Source organism: Dromaius novaehollandiae, chromosome 1 (genome assembly GCF_036370855.1).
Source record: "Dromaius novaehollandiae isolate bDroNov1 chromosome 1, bDroNov1.hap1, whole genome shotgun sequence".
Lineage (NCBI taxonomy): Eukaryota > Metazoa > Chordata > Aves > Casuariiformes > Dromaiidae > Dromaius > Dromaius novaehollandiae.
Genome location: NC_088098.1, coordinates 218,377,531 through 218,392,106, shown reverse-complemented (window position 1 = coordinate 218,392,106; position 14,576 = coordinate 218,377,531). Strand labels below are relative to the sequence as shown.

General features: G+C 51.2%; 4 protein-coding genes across 4 annotated transcripts; 1 reads left to right on the top strand and 3 right to left on the bottom strand.

Annotated features, from left to right (window-relative positions):
* Window positions 1-1,402: 1,402 nt before the first annotated feature.
* On the bottom strand, window positions 1,403-2,356 carry LOC112995003 (olfactory receptor 51L1-like). Its single transcript, XM_026119698.2, has one exon. It carries the CDS (start codon window positions 2,354-2,356, stop codon window positions 1,403-1,405), a length of 954 nt encoding a protein of 317 aa, XP_025975483.2.
* Window positions 2,357-6,076: 3,720 nt separating this feature from the next.
* On the top strand, window positions 6,077-6,477 carry LOC135327805 (olfactory receptor 51E2-like). Its single transcript, XM_064508475.1, has one exon. The coding sequence runs from the start codon at window positions 6,079-6,081 to the stop codon at window positions 6,475-6,477; it is 399 nt and encodes a 132-aa protein (XP_064364545.1). The 5' UTR covers window positions 6,077-6,078.
* Window positions 6,478-7,643: 1,166 nt separating this feature from the next.
* On the bottom strand, window positions 7,644-8,591 carry LOC112995008 (olfactory receptor 52I2-like). The gene has a single exon (XM_026119704.2). The coding sequence runs from the start codon at window positions 8,589-8,591 to the stop codon at window positions 7,644-7,646; it is 948 nt and encodes a 315-aa protein (XP_025975489.2).
* Window positions 8,592-12,384: 3,793 nt separating this feature from the next.
* On the bottom strand, window positions 12,385-13,329 carry LOC135330670 (olfactory receptor 52K2-like). The gene has a single exon (XM_064524933.1). It carries the CDS (start codon window positions 13,327-13,329, stop codon window positions 12,385-12,387), a length of 945 nt encoding a protein of 314 aa, XP_064381003.1.
* Between the last annotated feature and the right edge of the window lie 1,247 nt (window positions 13,330-14,576).

The window sequence follows — 14,576 nt, the reverse complement described above, 5'->3', positions numbered from 1 at the left end:
ACCTGCATGCAAAAATGTGCAGGTGGGAGTAGATCTGTGATCTTCAGTCTAAAGAAAGTTTCTAGGGGGAATTCTGGATGAATCACCACCTCATCATTACAGGGCAAAGACACAGAGCAGAAAAGCAGAAGGAAGAATTTTGCCAAACACAGGAATTGCTCAGGTGGGTTGCAGGACCACCTAAAGCATGTTTCCAAGGATTGTGTCCAGACGGCTTTTGAATATCTCCAAGGAAGGAGACTCCACAACCTCTCTGGGCAACCTGTTCCAGGGATCTGTTACCCTCACAGTAAAGAAGTTTTTCCTCATGTTCAGACAGAACTTCCTGTGTCTCAGTTTGCGCCCGTTGCCGCGTGTCCTATTGCTAGACACCACTGAGAAGAGTCTGGCCCCATCCTCTCTACACCCTCCCTTCAGATACTTGTACACATTGATAAGATCCTTCCTCAGCCTTCTCTTCTCCAGGCTGAACAGGCCCAGCTCTCCCAGCCTTTCCTCATAGCAGAGATGCTCCAGTCCCTTAATCATCTTAGTAGCCCTTTGCTGACTTTGCTCCAGTAGCTCCATGTCTCTCTTGTATTGAGGAGCCCAGCACTGGACCCAGTGCTCCAGATACAGCCTCACCAAGGCTGAGTAGAGGGGGAGGATCACCTCCCAAACTCCAGTTTGCCTAAGCAACATTCACTGCTTCCAAGCCTCAGATTCCTCCTTTCCCTTCACAGCTGCATGATTTGAAGCACGAGGAGATGGTGGCTCTTACTTTTCACCCTCAAATTTCATACAGACATGCACATTCTTCTTACATCAAGCTTCTTGCTTTCTAAACAAGGTGCTTCATTAGTACCTTGCAACAGTGACCTGAATGGGTTTAAATACATGTAGTTTAAATAAAGTGCTAAAACTTGGAAATTTCTCAGTTTTCCCCAATTCTGTGTAACATCTGTATTATTATTTAGTAGCCACCCAGAAATAAACCTCTTCGGGAGCTCTTATGCCTTATTGACAAGCATTGCTATAATCCCTCTTATGTTTTTATACGGGATCTCAAGAGAGCATGAGCCTGCTCTTTCCCAGCCTTGCCCGTGGCCATGACATGACACCTGTGAGCTTGCAGGGTGCAACAACACACAGCGAACAGTGCGGTACTTGCGTACCCCCTTCACCATACCTTAGAGGCCAGCAGGAGCAAGGAGAGCCATGGCCCCCAGGGTATAAGAAGAAATGTCCTCCTCCAGGCCAAGGTGGTGAAAGGATGGTCCAGAAGTACATAGGGCATGTTCCCATGGTGCCTTTAATAGAGGTGTGGGGCAGTAAACTCGAGCAAGAAAATAGAAACAAATAGTCGGGACAAAAATATCTTCTTACCAGCAAAGCTGTTTGAATAATGGCGTCTAACACAAGGTTAGTGTTCTTCCAGGGATCTTTGCCTCTGAAATCTCAGGAGTATCCGCCGCCGAATCTGCTTAGTTTTCACACTGTACACAATGGGGTTCATCACTGGGGGCACCAGCACATAGACATCAGCCATGAGGACATGCACCAGGGGAGAAGCATGTTTCCCAAACCGGTGGATCATGGAAATGCCGATCATGGGGATGTAGAAGATCAGGACAGCACAGATGTGGGAGACACAGGTGTTCAGGGCCTTGAGACGCTCATCTTGGGATGCAATGCCCAGCACCGTGCTGATGATCAGGATGTAGGAGAGGACAATGAGCACAGAGTCCAGGCCCATGGTGGAGACAACAACAAAGAGTCCAAGGATGCTGTTGATCCTTCTGTCAGAGCAGGACAGCTTCATGACATCCTGGTGCAGGCAGAAGGAGTGGGAGAGGACATTGGGAAGGCAGAACTGCAGCCGGCGAAGGAGAATAGGGGTAGGCATTACCATAAAGACACTCCTTACAGCAAACGCCAGCCCAATCCTGAGGACAGTCGAGTCCGTCAGGATGGAGGCGTACCTGAGGGGCTGCTGGATGGCCACAAAGCGATCAAAGGCCATGGCCAGCAGCACAGCCGACTCCATGAGGGAGAACGTGTGGATGAAGTACAGCTGGGCGATGCAGGCGTTGATGTTCACCTCCCGGGAGTTGAGGAGGAAGATGCTCAGCATTGTGGGCATGGTGGACACCGAGAGGCCCAGGTCAGAGAGGGCCAACATGCTCAGGAAATAGTACATGGGCTGGTGGAGGCTGGGCTCTGTGTGGATGATGAAGAGGATGGTGCAGTTCCCCAGAACTGCAACCATATACATGGTGCACAGTGGAACGGTGAGCCAGGACTGGGCATTTTCTAGCCCAGGGATACCCGTCAGGAGGAATACGGCTGGGCTGTCCACGGTGAGATTGGAAAGCATTATGATACAATGCTGATGCTGTCAGCTCTGTGCCCTAGGGCTAAAAGCAATGTTGTTATTTGAAAGCAGCACGGACATCAAAGACCCTGTCTGTACACAAGCAAAAAGCCCTCCTGGAATGACAAAGGAGCTGTAGAGAAGTGGACATATGGGTATCCATTGCTAGCATGGAGAACACCCTTGCACATGCCAGATCTTGCAAACTGTGCATTTTCATCTTCACTGCTGGCTCACAAACTTGTTGAGACTCCACTCCAAAGTTCCCACCTTGGCCTTACCAAGAGTTGTGCTTGGCTGTACCAGCAGGCAATGGATTTTTCCTGTGCCTGGTGCACAGTCACAAAAACTGGCACTGGGACTTCAATGAAGGCCATGAGCACACTTGCAGTGTCAGTCCCCAGAGATGAGGAGGACAGGCTAGGACACTTCCTATGCTGGGTGCCTGGGGTTAGGGCATGGCTGGTGGCCAGCTGTGGATTTCAGAGATGTCTCAGAAAAACTTGGTCTAAAGGAAAAGAGACTTGGAGAGTCTGAAATGAACAACCGGAAAGCCAGATGGGAATTTTTTTATAAGATTCACAGAATCACGGAATGATTGAGGTTACAAGGGACCTCTGAAGATCACCTAGTTGCCTTTGGGGAACTGCTGGCTGCTGCATTGCCTGCCCTGTCCCAGGTACCCTGGTGCCCGGGTTCCAAGAGACTCCACTGAGGACAGGAATGTGACAGCACTGACCAGGTCTGGATGTAACTAACCTGTATTCAAAGATCATGTGGGGCCTTTTGGAGGTGTCACTAGCAGGTATAAATACTGGCAGCTTGCACCAAATCCATACCAGCACCTTATCACTAAACTAACCCCAGGTTTAGCCTACACAAGTAAGTCAAGTGTCAGGCCTTCTGATTGTAACTCATAGCCCCGCCATGATCATCACATCGACACACTTTATGGGGACTCATAAAATAGACAGGAGTATGAAGCTCATCTCCTCTCCCCTTTGTCTTCATCTGCTTGCCTTCAGTTTTTACCACCACTGTTTTCTCCCCTTGATTCCCCCCAACACACACACGCACAATACACACAAACCCTCTTCCTGAGAGACCTTCCTCTCCCAGGTCTCCTGTCTGAAGGAGCAAAGAAGAGAGGCAGAAAGGCAGAGAAATGTAAGATGGGAGGTAGGCTTCAGAGTGCAGGTACGTGGCAGGACTCTTCCCATGTTTCTCAATTTCACAATCAAACCTGGAGGCAAACCAGTCAAGGCAGTAGCATTGCTCCAGACCTGTCCAGGTACTAAGGTGGGAAACTGAGCCACTGTTTAATATCAGGATGTGCTCCTGGCTGAGACCATCCCAAAAGCTGGTTGTATAGGAAGGGGGGGCGGGGGGGCAGAACAGTCCTGCAGAGCATCATGGCGAGGAAGAGGCTTTCAAGCAAAGGCAGAGATGCCTGTCCAGGAACAACAATGATGAGACCTACCTGGGAAGCTGTTCCCTGTGTCCTGGGAAGCGGTGGCTCCTGAGGGCAGATGGGAGACCCTGCAAACACCTTGCTGGGTACCACCAGCCAGGGGAGGGGGGGTGACAGAAAGGGAGAAGGGAATCTCAGCCCATGGAGAGGGAGAGATGCTTGAGATGGGGCAAACTTGTGTTTCATCCTAAAGCAAAACTGAAACAGACTTGACCCAAGGCAGCCCAGAGCTACTGCTCTCACGGATGAGCCCAAACAGGAGCTGACTGTGGCTGGCTCAGCCCCGGACGGCAGATGTGGTTCCCTGGCTCTGTAGTGACACGGATCTCCAGAGCTATGAGAGACCCTGGCATCTTGCCTCCATGGAAACCAATGGGCATGATGAGATCATGGTCCAGCCCTCTCAATCCCCCCCCAGCTGAGATGCACACTCACCTCCACCATGCGTGAGGAGGGCTCAGGTCTGAGAGTCCCTGCCCGCTGGGTTTCCATGCCCAGCACAGGGGCCTCCCAGACTCACTCCACCTCGGTGCTTATATGGGATCTTGGCAACACTCTCCTGTTGCCAAGCAGTGGGGAAAAGCGTCTGCTACCAAACACTTCTGCGTTTTAACCCTGTGAGTGCTCAAAAGCAGGTGTGCCTCCGTGGGCAGTGGAGGCCATTGCACACTGCAGCAGAGCCTGTCCCCCACATCTGCAACGCTCCTCCAGTGCACAGCAGTGAGGGCCCTATTCCACGTCCTGACTTCAGTGCGAGCCCATCCAAGCCCTGCAACGGCACCTTCTTCAGTGTGGGGACCACGCACACACCCTGTGCAAGCCTCGCTCCCCACAATTCCCCTCTTGAAGACCTCTGACTGGAAAAGTTGAGAGCACCAGGGAATTCTTCTAGGATGGAGTTGGAGTTTCTTGGACAACCTGTGCACTGCCCATTGCCACTTAGGGAAGAAACTCTTGTGGGCATTGCAGATCAGTCTCTGGAAAGGTCAGCCCAGAATGCACAACCACACACAGCAGGAGTAACAGTTAAGGAAGGAGGAAAGAGCAGAATCATTTTGCCAATGTATGAATCTGGCATTTGAAATGCTATATGCATTTCTGGTTATCTCAGCTCAAAAAGAGATGTAGTTGAAATAAGAAAGACAGAAAATGATCCCAGTCATGGAACAATTTCCATACAAACAGAATAAATAGATGAAAATTCATTGTCTTGGAAAAGGAACGGCTCAGGAGAGAAATAACTGTAAGAAATAAAAGTACAAGAAACTGTGGAACTCACAGCCACTGAATGCTGTAAATGCCAGGAGCATAAACAGGTTTAAAAAAAAGGATTAGAAAAGCTCACTATGAGTGGAGCTGTTGGCAGCTATTAAACAAGATGGCCTGGATACCATCTGCCACTCAGTAGGTCCCTAAATGGGTTACAGGTTTGTTGATTTTATTGGTATCAGTGTAAGCATTTGCTGGGAAACTGTCTCTGTGCTAGCTGACCAAAATTTTGGACTTGGAAAAAACACCAAAGCACTGGGTGTTCTATGTGCTGTTCAGGCTCGTTTTCTGGAGAGCTTTATCTCACTTATACTGAGTTATGATATCTCATATCGTAGCCCAGCCAGCAGTCTATCCCATTTTCTGAACAATTTCTTTCAAGTATGATTCATGCACTGCAGATGCAGGACTTAGCGAACCAGAACACTTCAACCCCTCTAAAGCTGAAATGATCCTGAAATTGCCAAACAAAAGAAAAATCTGGCAAATTAAACAGGTAGTAAGGAGTTTTGATAAAATTTATGGTGCCTATTACTGGGTTTCATGTGCTACGCCTTGAAAATGTGGGTTTCTGTTGGCAGGAAAGTGGAGCAAAGAGCAACACCCCAGAAGGAGACTGGCACGAGTTAGGTGTCAAGCTGATGCTGGTGTTGTTGGGTTACCCACTAGGTGCAGGCAAGCTTAGCTTCCCAAATTCTCTTGAAAAATCTAACCTACATCACTGTTAGAAACAGGCTTTTACAGCACTACAATATCTTGCGAACGATCCTGCTCAGACCATACAGCTCAACACACAGGGCTAATGGGAAGGGCATGAAATGTTTCAATAAAAGAGAAACCACAAATCTCAATGACATTTTATTCAGAAATAGAGATATACTCAAATGTGATGATTTTGATGACTACTTCTCCCTTTGGGAACTCACCATTTCAGGTAATCTGTAGTTGATGCCCCCAGGTAGACTTCTGCCTGCACCAGGACGTGATGAACCTGGCCTGCGCCAACACCACCCCCAGCGTGGTGTACGGTCTCACCGCCATCCTGCTGGTCATGGGGCTGGACGTCCTCCTCATCTGCATCTCCTACGTCCTGATCCTCAGGGCCGTCTTGCAGCTGGCGTCGTGGAAGGAGAGGCTCAAGGCATTCAGCACCTGTGTTGCCCATATCTGCGTGGTCCTGGCCTTCTATGTGCCGCTGATCGGGCTGTCCGTGGTGCACAGGTTTGGGAGAGGCCTGGCTCCGCTGGTCCGTGTTGCCATGGGAAACGTCTACATCCTGGTGCCCGCTGTGCTCAACCCCATCATCTACGGCGTGAGGACCAAACAGATACAGAAGAGGACACTGGGTTTAATTAAGATTTCCAGTGACAGAGCTGCTTATTGAACTTCCCCCAGGTGCTGACTTTCCTTGACTTAGATTGGTAGCTTTGCAGACAGGGAGTGCTTTCCAGGTGAATCCTGGATTCCAGGACAGGAAGGTTCTTGCACCCAGAGGTGCCACCTTGCTCAGGATGCTGTGACATCCAGACTGCCTCTGTGAATCCTGGTTAGGAGCACCTGGCTGGCTCAGAGAGGGCTCAGAGAAGTCTGGGAAGCAGCTGATCTCCTGGCAGAAAGGCTAATCCCTGCACAGGACACTCGGACCTATGGCATGCTGTCTTTCAGGCCTCTAAGACATGCTCGATTTAGCTGTTTGTGACTGTGTGGTCATTGCAACATGACAGAGGATTAGTAAATAGACCCAAACCACTCAGTGTTTACTTTCACTACTATGTGGTCTGGAGACCTGCATCATGCACCTCTCCACTTTGGTTTCCTCACCCAGCTTGTGTGATCTGTCCAATTGACAGAGTCCTTTAAAGATTTCAGGAGGTTTTCTCCCCATCACCATCTGCTTATGGCTGTTCCTCCAGACTACGGGCATCTCTCTGTGCAGCTCTTCCCAGGACTCTGCGAAAGAGCTGGTGAGAGACCACTTTCCTGCCTTGAGTGACTCACTGGTATGCTTTACTAGATGATGAAATTCCTTATTGAATGCTCAGTTACCGCCATCACCCACAAACCTGGAAAAGCTGGTGTGTGCTCAGAGAGGGTCAGTTTTTTGTGCAAGAGAGGCCTCTGCATGGCTAGAGGACCTGCAATGTGTGGCAATCCTCCATTGCTAGCCCCGTTAGTCTAGCAGGGAATGAAAAAGTCAACATAGAAAAAAATTCCTCATTCAAAATAGAGTCTGCGTATTGTCAGAAAAATACATGGAGCCCTAAACTGCTGCTTTAAATTACCATAGGAACATTCACAGTGTTGGGAACATCTCAAAAGTCAACCATGGCAGCTCAGTTTTCTGCATCACCTGGAAAGAAGAATGGGAAGTGTGACCCTGGTCTTTGCCCCATCCCAAATACCTCTTGTCACAGAGTAGGGTCGGATGTGGTCATTAAAGCTAATGAGTCCTCTCCTCTCCCAGGGCTCTGTACCCAGAGTACATGCAGTGGGAATGAAATTGGTGTCTTCCTGTTGATGAATATGGCTGGAAAACTGTTGATTATTCTGTCAGGCATGAACCTTCCTGGCAAACAGCACTTTCAGCACTGCCTGACGGATCTGCTTGGTTCTCATGCTGTAAACGATGGGGTTCACCATGGTGGGCAGGGTCAGGTAGAGATCGGCCAGGAGAACCTGTGCCCACGCAGATACACCGCTGCCAAATGCCTGGATATATATGGAGACTACTCCAGGGATGTAATACAGCAGCATCACACAGATATGACACCCGCAGGTGCTGAAGGCCTTCCTGCAAGATTTCTTCCCCAGCACAGCTTTAATGATCATCCCATAAGACACAGCAATGAAAGCCATGTCCATGCCTACTATAAGAGAAGATCCGGCCACGCTGTAAAGGCTGCTGGGCCTGGGATCCGCACACGCCAGCTTTGCCACGGCCACGTGCTCACAGTACGAATGGGGAACCACGCAGGAATGGCAAAAAGACAGATTTGTCACCATCCACGTCAAGGGAGCCATGAAGACGAGAGCTCTCCCCACAATGGCCAGGCCTATCTGCACCATTGTCCAGCGATTCAAGACAGTCTGGTACTTGAGAGGGTGACAGACTGCAATGTAGCGGTCAAAGGCCATGGCCAGGAGCACTCCCGACTCCGCCGATGTTGTGGAGTGAACAAGGAACATCTGAACAAAGCAGGCCACGTAACCAGTCTCAGTGGAGTTCAGCCAGAATATGCTCAGCATCCTGGGGACAGTGGACGTCACCATCACCAAATCAGTGACCGCTAGCATGCCCAGGAAGCAATGCATGGGGCTCCGCAGGGAGTCGTCCAGCCCAACGACAAGCAAAACCACACCATTTCCTACCAAGGCCATGATATACGCTGAACAGAAAAGGATGCCCAGCCAGGTGTGCAAGTCTTCCAGGCCAGGAACACCAACAAGGAGGAAAGAGGAAGAGCTGCTGTTGGGGCAGTGGAAGGGATCCGAAGCCATGCAGGAGAATCTTGCTTTTGTGCTTAGAAAAAGGGAAAATATACCAGTTTAGGAGCCTTAAGAGTTTCAGAACTAAGAATGAGAAGGTGAAGCAACCCATGAGCCAAAGCAGGAATCCACGTTATCACGATGTGTGGGATGGGAGCTCTACAGCATAACATGGCTGGGTGGGGGGGAGTGGATCAGAAATGCAGAATAAGTGGTACTTTTATGGTTTGCAAATTACCATAAGGCAAGACATATTTCCGATGGTGCCACTTGGGATACCCAGTGCACTTTGACAGCACGCTGCTTGTGAAACGCTTGTTTCTTTATCAGTTACTCACCACCACTCACTTAACATCTTGAGATAAGCTGTAAAAGGAGGGTAAATGGTAAATTTGGAATTGAACTTCCCACAGAGAGAGCTTTTGCCTTAGCTGTCCTGGCTTCCTTGCCATGAAAGACATAGGCTCCACATAGGAAGTTCTTCCACATTTGTAAGGCAAAAGGTGGTCTCAGAACATGGCCGGGGACATCAACGTGAAAGTGCCTTTTGCTACACTGTCTTCATTTTGTCATTCACCCATGAGAAAAGCCCGCAGAACTAGGCAGTAGCAAGAGGGAAAGATTCATTTCTGAGATTTTATTCTGGCAGGAGAAGCTCGAGGATAACGTAAAAATGCCAGAGAAAAATCCTGGAGAGACAAGAAGAAGAAGAGTGAGTATTGTGGGTAGGAGCTACACATTCATTTGTGACTCAACATTGCTACTGCTTCTGCTGCTTCTCCTCACAAAGCTGCAAAGATTAGGCAGGTGCTGACAGCACCAGACCCCTCTCTGTCGAGAGAAAAGGCTTGGGTGATCACCCATCAACAACTTCTGAGCAAGCAGAAAGCTGTGGGGTGAAAATACTCATGCTAGTGACAAAGCGGAGTAAAATTCATCTGTGTGCAGCCCTGCTCCAGGATCAGCTGGCCAAAAGCTAACATTCGACATGGTCAGCGTGGTGCTAATGAGAAGCAGAAGATAGACAAATTCAGAATAGTAGAAAAGTAGATATTGGGAGACAAGTAACTAAGGAAACACAACACTTAGAGTTTTAAAAGAGAGAGTGGACTTTTGTAGGATTACCCCATTTGAACTATGGCTTAACCCTGGGTGTGGGGTTCCTGCAGGAGCTGCTGGATCAAAATGCTCACCTTCTGTCCTAAAAAGCCTATGAATCAGGACATTCTGGCGGCTGAAGCAAAATTAAAACTCTTTTTTAATTATTGCATTCTACATCCTGGTAAACAGCAGCTGCAGGAGTTGGATGGGACTCCAAATTTGCACAGAGCAGTCGGGCTGACCGGTGGCTGCTTTCACTGACACGCGCTCCAGGGCAGACCCCACACTAGCAGGGGCAGGGACCAGCCTTGCAGACCAGCCGTCTTGCAAAACAGAGTTGTGAACCCTGGGATGCCGCAAGCTCCCGTTTAACTCACCTGCCTCTGAGCGTCTACGTGCAGGTGTCTCCACACGAACCCGGGGTATGGTTCAGCTGCCTGAACACCTCCCTGCAGGCACCTGCAGTAAGTGTCTGAATCCAGAGCTGAGTCCCCAGGTGCCTACACGGAAGTGAAGAATATTCCGGCTTCCAGAAGCTGTGATCCGCAAGTGCCTCTCTGTGTATCACAAAGCGCAGCAACCCTGGAGTATTTAATCTGCCTTCTGGGAATCCCCAGAGAGATGACGGAGAGGGGACACAGAGATTGCATTGTCTGTTTTGTGAGGAGATGGAAATTTTCAAGGTGACTTCAGCATCTTCCATTAGCTCTTCATCATCATGCCATAATGTCGAGGTCTCCTTTCTTCTCTTTTCAGTCATATAAAGTCATCCTACCTTGCATAAGGCAAGCAGATACACTTAATCTTACTGCACGTGTTTGAGCTGCGTAGGGCCACGTAGACACAGTACTGAGGGAGGAGGTCGAGAGAGCTTCCATCCCTGCCCTGTCCAGCTGAGATCCACTTCTGCTTTGCCCTTTCTCTTTTGCCTGCAATCTCAGTGCCTCTTGATCCCCCCCAAGTTATGGGTGGGAGAGAACAGTGCAGGATCTGCTCAGCACAGGGTTTCAGCAGTGAGAAAGTTGTGGGATGGGGGGGGTGGAAATGAAGAAATAGTCACTTATGCTGTATGGGGAATGCCGCTCCCAGAGCAGCAGGGGTTCTGTCAGAAAGGGAAGTGTTTCCTAAAGCTGGGATTTTGTGGTGCAGGTGCAGCCCCTGCCCCAGGAGCACTTTGTCCCCAGTCCCCGTGTCCTGCCCCAGGCTCTGCAAACGGCGTTGCCCTGGAGGAACATGTCTGAGCACTCAGGGCGTGAGACGGAGAGACAGCCTCCGTTGTATCTCCATTTTGTTGAGAGGTCCCCAGTGAGCTGCCTTGTCCCAGGAGCTCCGTTTCAACCAGCCAGCTGCCTCGGAGAGCCTGGGAGGGGGTCCAGCACTGCCTTGCCCCAAGCACAGACTGGGAGGCACAGACCCGAGACCGGAGGAGTGCCTCAGCCCTGATATTTGGAAAGCTTCACTCTGCCAGAACTCCTACCTCAAAGCAGCCCCAGGACAGCTCAGGACAGGGCCTTTCTGCCATCCGTCATTCGGGTCCATCCGGACTCCAAGCAGCGTGTGCCCTTGTTAGCCCCAGTGCCATGCTCTCACACGTCCTTTCTTCCTGCCCTCTCCTCCGTCCAGGGGCCCGTATATTTACACCTGAACAAGCCTGGTCAGACACAAATGCACCCACCCCTCCATCCTGCAGAGACCTCAGGATGTCGGATGGTTTTCAGGCCTCCTTTCCAGAAACATGAAATGGCACCATCCCCTTTTGCATGGAGGGATCTCTGGGCTGCCAGGTCAGCTGGCACAGGAGGGATGCAGCCTGCCACTGTACGTAGGGAGGGTGCCATCAAGAAAGACTCTTTTCTGTTTAGGCAGTTTTAGCATTCATTGGAGTTGTTGATATGCCTCTCTGGCAGATCAGGAAGCCTTGGTATCTCCAAGGCCAGACTGTCTTCCCAAGGGAAATCCCCTGTGCTTCTCACAGGCTTTGAGACTGTGTGTGGCTACCTGCTCCCCAGGGCTGACAGACCTCCACGGAGAGGGAGAGGATGTTCTCGGATGTCCTGTGCTAGGATGTGTTTTGGAGCTGCTCTTGCAGCCTCAGCTGAGCTCAGCAAAGCATTTAGCTGCTCCTCAGCACCTCCAAAAGCAAAGGTGGACCCTCTTGAGCCCTTCAGACTGGATAAAGCACTGAGCAATCTGGGGTGACCCTGCAGCTGACCCTGCTTTGAGTTGGAGGTTGGACTAGAGACCTGCCAAGGTCTCTTCCAGCCCGGGTTATCCTATGGTCCTACGATCCTATGTCCCTTACATCTCTTGGCACAGCTGCACTGCACGTAAGTGAGCAGGTTAGGAAACCCCAGCTATCTGCAGAGGTTCAGCTGCACTAGGTCATTTTTGCCAGAAGAGGTTTAGGCAGTGGCTGCAACCTTTGTTGCGTTGGGGGATCTGAGGGAGGTGGACCACCCAGCAGGGCTGTGCCAATGTCACTGCCTTGTGCTCGGGCCTGGCAGGGCAGCAGCTGCCTGAAGTCCTCGGTGCTGTGCTGAATTCGGCGAGCGCCAGCGTTTCCTGGGGCACCTGCAGCTCTGAATGCATGCTGCGGTCGTGACAAGGTCAAGCAGACGTCTTCACCATCCTGGGGACGGGACGTTGCCTTCCTGAGTCCCAGCCTCGTGCCCTGAAGGCCCGGCCCAGTCCCTCCCACTGTGGGTCACCGTCTCCTCCGGGAGATCACTCTGAGTGCTCCATCACGAATCTGCTTTGTCTTGATGCCGTAGATCAGGGGGTTGAAGGCTGGAGGGATGAGGAGGTAGAGATCAGCCAGCAGGACGTGGACGTGGGGCGGGAGCTGCTGGCAGTACCTCTCCACGTGCATGGAGAGCAGCCCGGGGACGTAGAAGAGGGCCATGACGCAAAGGTGTGAGCCGCAGGTGCTGAAGGCCTTTCTGCGGGCCTCTGGGCGGGAGATGCTGAACACGGCTCGGAGGACGAGCATGTAGGAGGGGACGATGAGCAGCGGGTCACAGCTGCCCACCACGGTGGAGAGGGAGAGGCTGTAGGCGTTGCAGAAGGCCGTGTCACCACAGGCCACTCTGAGCACCGCCATGGGCTCACGGCACGAATGGGCCACAAGCGCCGGACCGCAGAAAGGCAGGCGGTGAATGCAGACGGTGAGGGGGCTCGTGAAAGCCACAGCTCTGAGCCAGGTGGCCAAGCCAACGGCAGCCACGACAGGGCTGGCCAGGATGGACAAATACTGCAGGGGATTGCCTATGGCAACGTAGCGATCAAAAGCCATAGCCACCAGCACCCCCGACTCCATCACAGAGCAAGCGTGAACAAAGTGCATCTGGGTGAGGCAAGCGTCCAGGCTGATGGCAGTGGAGTGAAACCAGGAGATGCCCAGCATGTTGGGGGTGATGGAGGTGGACATCACCAGGTCGATGACAGCCAGCATGGACAGGAAGGGGAACATGGGCAGGTGCAGGCTGGACTCTGCCTTCATCACGCAGAGGCGGGTGCTGCTCCCAGCCAGTGTGATGACACACATGGTGCAGAAGGGGATGGCGATCCAGCGGTGCAGGTGCTGCAGCCCGGGGATGCCCGTCAGGTGCAGCTCGGACAGCGAGACGTCGATGGGACGGGAAGGAGGCATGGCGCTTTCCTTGCTCAGCTGAGCAGCGTTGCCTGCAGCGAACGTGACACGGGAACATCAGGACAGACACACACTGGATCACACCAAAGGTCCCTCTAGCCTCATCTTTTATGCCCAGCATCGAAAGCAGGAAGAATATGACAACCGAGCAAACACACCATGATACTCCCCCAAGCTGGTTACCTCTCCAGCTTCCAGCAATTTCAAGCTCAGGGACTTCCTGAACAGGATGAAGTTTCTCTCTTTTTATTAACCTCATCTCAGGACTTTCACTTTTAGAAAACCATCTGGCCTCTTCCGTGTAAAATTTTAGCATCCACAGTGTCCTGGAGCAAGGATTTCCACAAATTAATGACACCTTTCATGAAATAACCACTTCCCTTTGTTCTGAGCATGACGCTTGCTGGCTCCATCCGATGCCCCAGAGTTCCTGTATCAGAACAGGCAGTGAAGAATCAGTCAAATCCTTGTCCATCCTCCGCATGCCACCACGAGAGGTGGAAGTAGGAAAACCTCAACGAATGGAAGTTTTAGTCCAGACCGGCAGGAGAGTATTTAACTCCTCCATCAACACCTCTCTCTTTAACTTCCCACCCCCACCTCCTGTCTTTCTCTATAGCTAGAAAGACAGGGCTGGAAAAGTCTCCCTCAGTCACAGAGCCGAGTCCCTGCTAGTCTAGGTGTGACAGCATATCTTCCCCATAAAAACTGATCAGGCATTGCCCCACGTCTATGTTTTTTCTTGCATTTGCTGGAAGGCAGCTCCAATCCTCCCCCTGCCCCCCAACCGCTGCTCCGGGGGCTGGGAAATGACCTCCGCTTTCTGCTCTGTGCATTCCCATGCAGTTTCTACTACCGCTGAAGTTAAATCTCATTACACTTTTCACTCCCTGGTGTTTGCACCCCGGTGTGTCTACAGAGCAACAAATCCCTCTTTTCAGCCCGGCATTTGTTAAGTGCAACAGTCTAGGCTGGTCTGCTCCCTTCATGAGATCAGAGCTCCATGCCCAGTCACCAGCAGTTTTCCCCTCGACCTGCTGCTCTCAAGCACCTTTCTTGGCTGTGCCTGCTCAGAGTCACACAGAAGCAGTCTCACAAAAGGACCGTGGCAGATGCACAACAACTTCCCACCCCAGTACCAAGATCAGTCCTAGAACTCCTCCATCTGTACATGTGGTTTCAATATTCCCATGCTTTTGAGGTCCAGCTGCTCACATCACTTTCAGCTGTCCCACCTGGGACAGAGA

Excerpts from the sequence above, each read along its gene's own strand:
- LOC112995008 (XM_026119704.2), bottom strand. The coding sequence starts at position 8,591 with ATGGCTTCGGATCCCTTCCACTGCCCCAACAGCAGCTCTTCCTCTTTC.
- LOC135330670 (XM_064524933.1), bottom strand. The coding sequence starts at position 13,329 with ATGCCTCCTTCCCGTCCCATCGACGTCTCGCTGTCCGAGCTGCACCTG.
- LOC135327805 (XM_064508475.1), top strand. The coding sequence starts at position 6,079 with ATGAACCTGGCCTGCGCCAACACCACCCCCAGCGTGGTGTACGGTCTC.
- LOC112995003 (XM_026119698.2), bottom strand. The coding sequence starts at position 2,356 with ATGCTTTCCAATCTCACCGTGGACAGCCCAGCCGTATTCCTCCTGACG.